The sequence below is a fragment of the Saccopteryx bilineata genome, chromosome 7 (assembly GCF_036850765.1).
Source record: "Saccopteryx bilineata isolate mSacBil1 chromosome 7, mSacBil1_pri_phased_curated, whole genome shotgun sequence".
Classification (NCBI taxonomy): Eukaryota; Metazoa; Chordata; class Mammalia; order Chiroptera; family Emballonuridae; genus Saccopteryx; species Saccopteryx bilineata.
The window spans coordinates 59057387-59069792 of record NC_089496.1 but is presented as its reverse complement, the minus strand read 5'-3'; the positions used below and the strand labels follow the sequence as shown (position 1 = coordinate 59069792).

Here is a 12406-nt window from a genome sequence, read left to right as displayed (position 1 = left end):
CAGGTCATGTCTCCAGGGTGGAGCCACCCTCCGCCCAGGGGGTGGGGGCGGGGGTCAAGAAGCCAGACCGCCAGGCAGACACCTGCTCGGCTGGCCGTGTGGGGTCCAGGGACCGTATCTTTGGTTTTGTCTTTCAACATTCATTGATGACCATGAGCGAGACTACATCCCAGTCCTCTGGAGACTCAGTCTGAGCCCTGCATGTGGCAGGTGACGCCCGCACCCATGAGGGAGAGAAGACGGTCCCCTCCCTGGAGACCTTCCGCTGGAGCTGCCCCAGCAGCCCCTTGGGGAGCACCAGTCACAGGCCCACAGCACAGCAACTGATTGCCAACCCCCGGGGCCCTGGCCACTCTGAAGGGATTGAGTCCTTTCTCAAGGGGGCAAGGCAGGCAGGCACCCCCCAAACAGAAACCACAGGCCATCCAAGCAGGATAAACTATAAGAAGTCCCTGCTTTGTCACTGCCACCAAGTGAATGGGGAGAAGTGGGCACTGAGGGCAGGGGGGAGGGGCCTTGATGCTGATTCGAGTGCTCGAGGGCGCGCAGGGGGGGCGCTCAGACACCAGCTGTTGGAGGGGGTGGGCTGCTGGCTCTGGAGATGTGCCTCTCTGGAGACCCAAATCCCCCCATTTTGACCACCCTGGGCAGACACCACTTTCTCAAAGTAGATTTACTTTCAATCGCCATTTGCTAAATCTGCCCCCGTAAACCTTCGGGGGATGGAGAGATTAAGGCTGATTACAGATGTTTTAGAAGGGCCTGGGCAAGAGAGGCCGGCACAGTGACTCCTGGGCTGACCCAGCCGCGGCCAGTCGGCCAGCCAGCCGGCCCGTCCAAGGCCCCGGGCCCCCTCACCTGCACTGCCCCGGGAGGCCGCCCCTGTGAGGGCTCGGTCTCTGCCCACCCGGGGGCCCAGGAGACAGAGCCATGGGCTCCCAGAAGAAGACAAGCAGCTCTTTCAAGAGGGCCTCGCTCAAGAGCTCCACGTCGGGATCGCAGAAGGTGAGTGAGCTGGGCCCCCGGCGGCCTGCGGGCAAGGGTGCAGAAGGACAGAGCGCGGACACCTGGGAGTGCTGGGCAGTGCCTGGTGGGGAGGGGGTGTCCTGCCTTCAGAGCTGCTGCATCCAGACCCCTTCTCAGGAGGCGGCCCCCTTTCCCACCGCTGTGACCAACATTGGTCATTGGCCACTCCCATCACAGACCGTGGCCCACAGGGGATGCGTGTGGGGGTGTGAGCTGTGCAGATCCTCTGGCCACATGGCCCGCCCTAACCCCTGGACACTCTGGGGTCTCGCCCTCGCTTCCCCTACAATGAGTCTGCACCCCCACCCCGAGCTCTCTGCCGCTGGACCCTGAGCCCACTCTGTGCTCTCCGTCACAGAGGGAGCATCTCTGTGGGTTCGGGGGGCCCTCCGTGAGGACCGGAATGTCCTCTGAGCACCTGCGGAGGGTCAGGCGGCTCCCAGGACTCAGAGAAAATTGTGGGGGTGGGTGCTGTGAAAGCCCCCACCACCCCGCCCCACTAGAACCCAGGGATGGGTTTTCTTGCAAAAACGTGTGCTGGTTGGAGCCCTAGGTGTGCTTTTCCTGGGTGCTGTTTTCAATGACGCTCTGAGCACAGGGCGTCTTACCCCTTCTACTCCGGCCGCAGCTCAGGTGGGGCTGTGAGGGCACAGGGCGTCTTACCCCTTCTACCCCGGCCGCAGCTCAGGTGGGGCTGTGAGGGCACAGGGCGTCTTACCCCTTCTACCCCGGCCGCAGCTCAGGTGGGGCTGTGAGGGCACAGGGTGTCTTACCCCTTCTACCCCGGCCGCAGCTCAGGTGGGGCTGTGAGGGCACAGGGTGTCTTACCCCTTCTACCCCGGCCGCAGCTCAGGTGGGGCTGTGAGGGCCACCAGGAGTTCAGACCGGAGGCCTCTGGACACCCCCTCACTGAGTGAGCCCCTCAGGGCTCAGTGGGGATCTCTGCTTCTCCCAGTGTCCCCCCACTGTGTGTAGAAGGTGGTTGGTTCACAGCCTGTCTTTCAACACAGAGCAGGGGCAGGTTCTGTGTGGACCAGAGAGGATGCCCCTGTCTTCCCAGGAGCTGGGGACAGAAACCAGGGAGCAATAGGAGGCAGGTCATTCTTCTGGGCTGGACACAGAGGGGCCGGTATTGAACCGCACATCCTGCAAGTCTCTGACAGCCCCTGAACCTGAAAACACAAACGGAGAAAATGCAAACCTCATTAAGTCAAGAAGTAAAACTCACCTTCGTTTCAAGAATAGAAAAGATCCGTCCACTGGGAGCTCCGTGTGTGTGTGGAGGGCATCTCTCTGCTTTTGTGTGCACGGGGGACATCGGTATTCTTTGCAGAGACATTTGAACCCCCCCCCCCACACACACACACGCACAGCACTGGGCAGAAACAAAAGTCATGTGCAGGCCTGACCGGTGGCGGTACAGTGGGTAGAGCGTTGACCTGGGAGAGTTGAGGTCCCAGGTTCCAAACCCCAAGGTCATCGGCTTGAGGGTGGGATCATCAAGATGATCCCATGGTCATTGGTTTGAGCCCAAAGGTCGCTGGCTTGAGCAAGGGTCACTGGCTCAGCTTGAGCCCCCTGGTCAAGGAGTATGTAAGCCACATTCAATGAACAACTAAAGTGAAGCAACGACAAGTTGATGCTTCTCATCTCTCTCCCTTCCTGTCTCTCCCTCTCTCTTCCTCTCTCTGTGTCCTCCCCCCACATTCCCCTGGCTTAAAAAAGAAAAAGAAAAAAGACACACACAGCCTCAGCCACGAGGCTCCACATGACCCCCTCCTACCCAGAGTCAGCCCACACCGTTCTTGCTGTTAAACTCTTAGGAAGAATAGGCTTTTGCTGCTCTCGACCTTGACTTCTCCTATTGACGTTGTGCTGGAGCGGTTGGAAACCCCAACCGCAAGTGGCGGGGTCCCGGAGTAAAGAATTCAATGAGAGGGGAGGAGGGTGGAGGACTGACACTTCAGTCAAGGTACAAAAACCAGCACCTCATTTATACATGCACAGCCACCCCCCACCCCCCACAGGATGGCATGCTGTCGGTGACTTCAAGTCTAAGGGCCGGAGGGACCGCCTCCCCCTCTAGCGAGGAGCCCATGCCCGGCTCACGGTTTACCCTACGGAAAGCAGCCCTCAGGCTAAGATGCCAAGCTGCTGCTGAAAGCCAGGCAACACCGGTGACTTTTTAGGATGAAGCCACCCTTGAAGGAGGCGCTAGGACAGTCACACAAGCACGTGGGGCACAGCAGTCCATGTGGACTGTTTTCATTCTCTGCTCTTACACACTGGGCCCTCCTTTGACATCGCCAGCTCGGTGCCAGGTCCCTGTTTCCTAACCAAAAGTCCCCTCCCTCTCTGCCCCGTGTTGGCTGAAACACACCAGCTGCCCCTGGAGGGAAAAATGAAAACAGAAAGACTCCATGAGCTCCCCTGTGCCCAGACTTCCAAGGCTCCTCTCGACTGCACCTCCCTGGAAGCTCCTCCTTGGGTCTCAGACAGAGGCGCCCAGCTCAGAGTCTTAAAGGCCATGAGTCAGACCCCATGGACTCCGAGGGCCCTGGAGCCATTGGGCAGCGAGCCAGCAAGTACTGTCCCCTCTCTCTTGGAAAAGCCTCAAGAGTTCATTGCGAGAGATGAAAGATGTGCTGTGATTCCTTGTCTAATGCTTTCTTCCCTGCCCACATTTCATTGGGCTAAAAGACTTGGATGGAGTTTGGAGTCCACCATGAGGGTTCTGAGCAAAATTAAATAATAGTTAAGCAAATATGCCCCAGCATCCCCTGAACAATTCCGGCCCACGTGCACCGGGAAATAGGCGTGGACGCTCAGGTCAGCTTGGGTTCTGTAGGAAAGCAGAGAGAAGCAAACAGCCTGTCAGTGAGGCTATCGATAAGCATTGGTTTATTTTGCTTTTTTAATTTTATTTATTTATTTATTTTATACGGGGACAGAGAGAGAGAGAGAGTCAGAGACAGGGATAGTCAGGGATAGACAGACAGGAACGAAGAGAGATGAGAAGCATCAATCATCAGTTTTTCGTGGCGACACCTTAGTTGTTCACTGATTGCTTTCTCATATGTGCCTTGACCACGGGCCTTCAGCAGACCGAGTAACCCCTTGCTGGAGCCAGCGACCTTGGGTCCAAGCTGGTGAGCTTTTTGCTTAAGCCAGATGAGCCCACACTCAAGCTGGGACCTCGGGGTCTCGAACCTGGGCCCTTCTGCATCCCAGTCCGACGCTCTATCCACTGCGCCACCGCCTGGTCAGGCTGGTTTATTGGAACCATGGAACCATACAGCTGTTATCATAAATGAATCAAGGTATATATAGCAACTCTTGAGTAAAAAAACAAACAAACAAACAAAAAAGCAAACCCCCAAAGGGCACAATTAATATGCAATTAAACACAAGAATATTCTATATAGATGCACATATTTCTTCAAGGTGGAAGTGGTTAGCTGTATCCATAATGTTTTATTTTTTCTGTTTCTCCATTTTTTCCTTCCTTCCTCCCTTCCTTCCTTCCTCCCTCCCTCCCTCCCTCTCTCTCTTCCTCCCTCCCTCTCTTCCTTCCTTCCTTCCTATCTTCCTCCTCCTCCTCTTCCTCCTCCTCTTCCCTCCCTCCCTCCTTTCCTCCCTCCCTCCCTCCCTCCTGTTAAAGAGAGATAAAACATGAAGCACATATAGGAAGCCATACTACCTACAGCAACAGAATTGTGGGTCCTCACCTGTTGTGTTAGCCTTGTCTACGATCAGCATTCTCTATGTTTCTGCAATCAAAGTGATGCTTTCGTAATTTGAAAAATGTCTAACACTTTTCAAGTAAGCCACAGAGAGACTGTCCTGTCTGAGCGCTGCCCCCCCCCCCCCCCCCCCCCGTTCCCGTCAAACCCCATCCTGGGCTATCCGAATCTCATTCTCCGAGCCTCGTTCTCGGCTGGTCAGTGTGCATGAGGGCCGGGCGTTCCGTCCACCCACCTCTGCCCCCAGCAGACACCCACTGACCCTCAGGGCAGCCAGGGCAGCAAGCACGGGCCCGGCTCAGGGTGTTTGAGCCTGTTTGCTTCTCAAGATGAGATCCCAATTCACGTGTTCCTCTCCGTGTTTGGGACCTCGATGATTTGAAGACGCGTAGAATCAGCCCCAGCCCTTCGTGTGAGGGAGCAGAGATTCAGGAGGGGACGGTGACCTGCTGGTCTGGGGCGGGCCGGCCCTGCTCAATCCTGCTCTGCCCAGCACTCTGCACGGACCCCTGCTCCTGGTGCCTGTCCCACAACGCGGGGGCCTTTGGCTCACTCATTCCTTAACTCAGGCCACCACTGTCTGAAATGAACCACCCCACCCTGGCCCTTCCCTGGAGAGTTCCCTCTTGGCCACTGTGTATGACGAATCTGCCTGTTTATTCATCCTCAGTCCCCCGAGGGCCCCAGCCCCAGAGACCAGGGTTTGATTTGCTTCTGTCTCCTAGCTCAGCAAACCCGTCTGTAGAGGATGCCTAAGTCAGCTCCCTGGGCCTGGAGGGTGCTCTGCTAGACAGGAGCCCTGGAAGGGCTGAGCTTCCCCAGGGCACCTGCCTGGGGCTCCGTTTGACCGTTTTCTGATGGCAGCCCAATCCCCACAGTCCCCCGGGCCCTGGGAGGTTAGAAGCTGACTCTCAGAGGGAGTAGGACGAATTCACTGGCCATGGGGCGAGCTGGGGAGGTGTTCACAGTAAAGACCCCCGCGGTCCCCACCTGGGAGGGGGCCCCCTCGGAGCCTCTGAAGCAAATGTGCTCTTTAATATTGGTGGTCCAGGTTATTAGCCGAAGAGACGAGGCTGCAGGTTTGGGGGGGAGGTGTGTGCGTGCTCATTTTGCTGGGTAGCCAGCGACCACTCTAATGCAGTATTGGGCTCCCTGAGCAATAAAGAAAAGTGCCTGGCATTACCCACCGGGACCAGGCAGGCCCGCGTGCCACGGAAGAGCTCATCTTAGCAAGCAGGGCACAGAGGGTCCTCAAGAGCCGCCCTTGGCTGGGCAGAGACATCCCTTGGTGAGGCCGCTTTGAGCCTCCTGCCCACCCTACAGGGGGCCTGGGGCTGGCCGGCCCACAGGAGGGACAGAGTCCCTGGCGTCCTTGGCCTGTGGTCACTAGAGTGACCCCACGTAGGACCACGGGAAGGGGCGCTGGACCTTCTGGAGGTGATGAAGGGCCCCCAGCTGGGGGTCAGCGGGAGTGGAGCCGCCTCTGGGGCGCGGGGGAGGGCGGAGGAGGGCCGGGAGGAAGGGTGCAGGTGCAGGCCGGGCAAGAGTACTGGAGCCCCGGGGCAGCCGCCTGGCCGCACTGCCCTCTGCAAACCCTCACCCAGGCTGAGGGCGCTGTCCAAGGTAATCCGCGTAATGGCCCAGGACCCGGCGTGGCAGCTGGCTGGGCTAATGCTTCTTAATATGCACTTTCATGTGATTAACAGCTGTGGATAAAACCTTGAACCCGGGAGATCGGCCCAGACTTCTAAGCCCCGTGAGAGCATCGCTTTGGGTTAGGAGCGATTTACGGTTTAACACAAGTGCTCTGGGGCGAGCCCTCCTTCTGGGATGTGGGGAAGATGAGAGAGAGATGGAGAGCTAGAGAAATGGGACCCCAGGTGCCTTCTCACTGCTACTCACGCAGACACACACCCATTCCCGCCTCCCCGGGGCTCACAGGGTCTCCCTGCCCCTCCCAACCCCTCCAGGTGGCACCCCCAACCCTGCCATGGGTTTTCCACTTTCCTGACTTTTATTCCTTTTTGTTCCAATATCCTTAATAAAAGACACTTCCAATCCATGGCAGGAGGTCAAACCATTTAAGAAGTGCCATTCGTGTCAGTCAAAAACATTCAAATGGCCCTTCCCTCCCTCCCTCCCTCCCTCCCTCCCTCCCTCCCTCCCTCCCTCCCTCCCTCCCTCCCTTCCTTCCTTCCTTCCTTCCTTCCTTCCTTCCTTCCTTCCTTCCTTCCTTCCTTCCTTCCAAGTTGGCAAATGAGCAAACTACAGCCAGAGGCCAGGGTGCTTTCAGACTGGCCAGGTGAGGGCAGCAGAGAGCTGAGCTGGCAGGACTCAGGGGGGTTCACCGGGTGGGGCTGTGGATGGAGCAGGGTCTTCCTGGCAGATGACTCAGAACAGACAGAGCCGCACTGCCCAGGACCTCTCGGCTGGACAGAGCTGAAGGGCAGAGGTCTTGTGACAGGCTCTCCTACCCATGGCTGAGCCCCTGGACTGGGGACCTGCCGAGCTCCTGTGGGTGCGGCCCGCCAATCACAGCCCACCGTGGAGAGGTGCCCGACCCCAAAGGAGCACCCCACAAAGCTGGGAAGGCTGAGCCACACCCCACTCCTGCCCGAGACCGGGTTTGACTTATGCGTGCACTCCCGCAAGTTTCCGAGGAGGCACCGGCATGAGCTGTGGACACCTTCGGTTTGAAACCACAGGGGCTTTCTTGCCAGGGGTTCTATACCCGGTCAGGGCAGGTGCAAGAACCCACCAATGAATGCGTAAAGGAGTGGAACAACAAATCGAGGTTTCTCAGTAAATGAAAAAATATTTTTAAATTAAAAAAGAAAAGAAAAGAAAAAGAATGCAGACATCTGGCAGGAAGAAACGGTCAAACTGACTTGTGTGTCACTGGACCCACATTTGGGGAGACTGACCCGCCGTGCTGAGTCCAGGCTGAACAAGCCTGGGCCAGAGTGCTTGGAATTTGGAAGTCCCCCCTCCCTCCCACCAGAGCCAGAATGTCACCTTCAGATTTTAATAGATTCCGGCACTGCCTGACCAGGCGGTGGCGCAGTGGATAGAGCGTCGGACTGGGATGTGGAGGACCCAGGTTCCAGACTCCGAGGTCGCCAGCTTGAGTACGGGCTCATCTGGTTTGAGCAAAGCTCACCAGCTTGGGTCCAAGGTCGCTGGCTTGAGCAAGGGGTCACTCGTCTGCTGTAGCCGCCCCTCCCCCATCAAGGCACATTTGAGAAAGCAATCAATGAGCAACTAAGGAGCTGCAACGAAGAATTGATGCTTCTCATCTCTCTCCCTTCCTGTCTGTCTGTCCCTCTCTGTCTCTCTCTCTGACTCTCTCTCTCTGTCTCTGTCACAAAAAAAAAAAAAAGAAGAAAAAGATTCCAGGACTGTGACTCACTGGGACTTCTTCCCGGGGTGGGGTGGGGTGATGGGGGTGAGTTGGTGGATATGCCAATTTCCAAGATGCCAGGAATCTGGTGAGAAGGACATACAGCTCAGATAACGCTCTCTCCTCAGAACTCCCAGAAGCGTCAGCTGAGACCAGGCACACTGCCCGCCTTTGACCGGACGGGGACCACACACTGTGGTTCTGGACATTTGCACCATGGGGCAGGACGCCTCCGATGCTTTGACAGGATGGGTCATTGTCATCGCAAAAGCCACTGGCTCTCTTTCCCGTTGTGTTGACGATTCTGGAAACTGAACCGATGGTTTGCTGGTTTGTTGTTCGTCGATTTCACCCATGTGCTTGTTGTACATTAATTAGCACAGGTCATCGGCCCCCATTGCAACATAATCATCCACTGAAAAGCCAGAAATAAATAAATAAAAAAAGAAAGAGACGAGGGGGGGGGAATAAAAACAGAAAGAATAGCTCCTGTGATTGGACAGAAAGCCACACTGCCCACGGAAGGCTCTCGGGAGCTGGAGTCCACTACACGATGACCGGGGATGGAGGCGTCTCTGTAAATCCAGCTCCCGCTACCTGGGGTCTGTGGAGTGAACCGGAAAGGGGGGTGTGGAAGGTGTCTGTATAAGAAGGTCTAGCCAGACCAGTGGTGGGGCGATGGATAAATGCGTCCACCAGGAATGCTGAGGTCCCCGGTTTGAAACCCCGAGGTCACCTGTTTGAGCACCGGCTCGATCACTGGCATGATCCCAAAGGTCATTGGCTTGAAGCTCAAGATCTCTCTGGCTTGAGCAAGGGGTCACTGGCTTGGAATGAGCCCACTAGGTCAAGACACAGATGAGCAGCGATTGATGAGCAACTACAAGTTGATGCTTCTTATTTTTCTCCCTTCTTGTCTCTTTCTTTAAAAAAAAAAAGGAAAAGAAAGAACATTAGAACCTGTAGAGCATTTTTATAAGGATCTTACTTGAGCCGAGCTGATGATCTGCTGGGCTAGGGAGACCTCAGAGGCTCCAGAGAACGCTAGGGTTTCCCGTTTCATCTGCGTTAGGAATTAAGGAGGGAGGCCAGGGTGAGTAGGAGAGGGTGGGAGAAGGCAAGGTAGGAAATCCGCACAGCCGGTTTACAGGACGGTGAACAAGACTGTGTGTGGTTTAACCGCGGTGTGGGAGCCGGGTTGCACAGGAACCAGGGGACAGGGCCTGCTTAAGACCGAGGGAAACCTTTCCCGGAGGAAGTGACCACCCTCCCTGAGCTGCCCGGTTAAGAATTTAGGAGTGAGGCCCTGGCCAGTTGGCTCAGTGGTAGAGCGTCGGCCTGGTGTGCAGAAGTCCCGGGTTTGATTCCCGGCCAGGGCACACAGGAGAAGAGCCCATCTGCTTCTCCACTGGAGCAAAGATGGCCCGGGTGCTGGGGATGGCTCCTTGGCCTCTGCCCCAGGCACTAGAGTGGCTCTGGTCGCAACATGGCGACGCCCAGGATGGGCAGAGCATCGCCCCCTGGTGGGCAGAGCGACGCCCTGGAGGGGCAGAGCATCGCCCCCTGGTGGGCGTGCCGGGTGGATCCCCGTGGGGCGCATGCGGGAGTCTGTCTGACTGTCTCTCCCGTTTCCAACTTCAGAAAAATACAAAAAAAAAAAAAAAAAAAAAAAAAAAGAAGTTATAGCCTGACCTGTGGAGGTGCAGTGGATAAAGCGTTGACCCAGAAATGCTGAGGTTGCCGGTTCAAAACCCTGGGCTTGCCTGGTCAAGGCACATATAAAAAAAAAAAAAAAAGAAAGAATTTAGGACTGGGTCACTCTTTGGGTTTCCTTTCAGATTGATTACGGGTCCCCTTTGTCATTCAAAGTACTGATCAGGCCGGGAACCCTTTGGACAGTGACTCGTGTGTTTTGGCCAGATTGCCCCTCCCCCAGGTTGACCATGAAGGACTGACTGCTCCCTTTCAGACAAAGAAGAGTTTCCGGGACCTGGAAGTCAGGTGGGGCCCACCAGGCATGCAGGGGTGGTGTTCAACTTGACCTCCAGCCAAGCCTCAGACGACTTGTGAAAGGGTCAGGGAAGATGAGTGTCAAGGGCCCTTCCTGGGCTCCCGATGGCCCCGGGCACTGCTCGCACAGGTCATCAGAAAGGACTGATTATGTCCACTGTCTCCACTATGCAAACCACGCTTACGTTTCTAGCAGGGGAGAGCTGGCCGGAAGAGGGAGGTCACCTCAAAGGGAATGTTCCCACTCCCCCTCCCCTTCTGATCCCAAGGCATGGAGAGAGGTCACGGGGCCATTGCCTCCCCCCCCCATCATGAGGGCTGGCCCCAGGCGCTCACGTGCCCCTCATGTGGACTTGTCTTAAAGGGAGGGTCCTTCTGAGCCAGCTTCCTGCCCCAAACGAGGAGGAGGCTGGAGGAAGCCGGGCTGCACCCTCTGTGCCCGCTGTGCCCACTGCTGCAGGTAAGCTCAGGTGGGGGCTCTGCTTCCGGGAATTCTAGCTCCTCTCCCATGGAGGCCGGCTGGACATGGCCCCATGGGGGTGGCCAGGGGACCCATGCACAGCCAAGGAGGATGCCAGGATGAGACCCCGAGGGGAAAGCCCTGTGTCACCCGCCACCACTCCGTGCCCACAAGCTGAGCATCCCTTCGGCTGGCTTCTCCACGGCCAGCCCCACGGCACCTCCTCCTCACCTGTCTCCCTGAGCATCTGCCCTGCATTCTCGTGCTTCCTGGGACCTGTGTCTCTGCCTTAGGAGCCCAGAAAACTCTGGAGCCCTCGGGGAGGGAGGCACTGGTCCCTGTAAGCTTTTATCAGCAGGTATTTTAATGAGACCCTCAGGGCAGGGCTGGGTCAGGCTACAGGGGGCTCTGAAGGGGAAGTCTAGCATCCCTCTAACCGCGGAGGGAGCGGAAACCGGTTTCCCGGAGGCGGTTCAGGAACGGACACCCAAGCACAGAAATTCCAGGTCTTGGGGTCCATCCTGAGGAAATCATCTCGAAGGGAGGCCAACACTCACAGTGTTCCTTACCAGGGCGAGACCCAGGGAGCCACCCTAACGCTCAATATGGAGGGTGGGGCATATCAATGGTGGGCCACCCACAGGGAGAGATACGATGTGGTCACTTCTTAAATGATAGAAACTGTATAATGACAATGTGCAGAAAACCTTGTGTGTATATATATATATATATATATATATATATATATATATATATATATATATATATATAGAGAGAGAGAGAGAGAGAGAGAGAGAGAGGAAGATAGGGAGGAGAGAGAATGAGAAGATCAACTCACAGTTGCATCAAGCCAGTGACCTTGGGCTCAAGCCAGAGACCTTAAGATCATGCCTTAACGTCAGCACTCACAGCCTCACCAGGCCTCACCACTGAGTGGATGCCAGATCTCTTCTTGAAATTTTCAAACCAGCCGTGACTTGCCGTAAAGGTATCTTCTGCTGCCTCTTTTGAGGTTGACGGTTCTTTCTTCTTAAGTCGCCGTAAATAATACGTGCCTTTTCGCATATTACAGTCTCCATTACTGTATCTCCTGCCAGCTCTTTCTCTTTCGCCCACACCAGCAGAAGCTTCTCTATTTCTTCATGGATATTTGTCCTTAATTAGGACAGAATTGTAGATCCTGTCACTGGATTTGCGCTTTTGATGGCATCCTTTTGTTTAAGGATGGTACAAATTGTAGATGTATTACGGTCGTACAGCCGTGCCGGTTCAATCACTCCTACACCACGCTCATGCTTTTCTACTCTTTCTTGCTTTACTTCTATCGACATCATTCTCTTCTTCTTCTCACCACTGTCCTTTACACTCACTTTCTTCGGCCCCATGATAGCACACGAAAAAAGTTAGTAAAATATGCAAAAATGATGCAAGAACGAGTACAGCGCACGAGATTCGACTTGATTCTGCGGGTGACACGTGAGACAGAACGAGATGCTGGTGTTGTGCTGCGGATACTGGACCCGTGCGCCAACGCGCCAACTAGCGGCAGCTTCCCGAAGCACGACTCGTATCTCGGAATTCTGCTAAGATCTCGAACAAAAATATGGACCGAGTTGCAGCTCGTGTCTTAAAAAAATTGTATGTTGGTCTGCTCGTATCTCGAGGTACCACACTGTATTAGGACGACACTCTAACCAACCAAGCTATCCGGCCAGGCCAAAAAAACCCCATGATCATTTTATAATTGCGAAGGGCAGCCACACAGTT

At 55.6% G+C, this 12406-nt stretch overlaps 1 protein-coding gene across 5 annotated transcripts in view; it reads left to right on the top strand.

The window, feature by feature from the left end:
- Window positions 1-802: 802 nt before the first annotated feature.
- Window positions 803-12406, top strand: part of TRPM1 (transient receptor potential cation channel subfamily M member 1) — a 74808-nt gene continuing 63204 nt past the window's right edge. For all 5 annotated transcript variants that reach the window (XM_066239075.1, XM_066239072.1, XM_066239073.1 and 2 more), the window contains exon 1: window positions 803-1005. In XM_066239075.1, the coding sequence (XP_066095172.1) occupies window positions 931-1005 (75 nt within the window). In that variant the 5' untranslated portion in view covers window positions 803-930. The remainder of the gene's footprint in view (window positions 1006-12406) is intronic.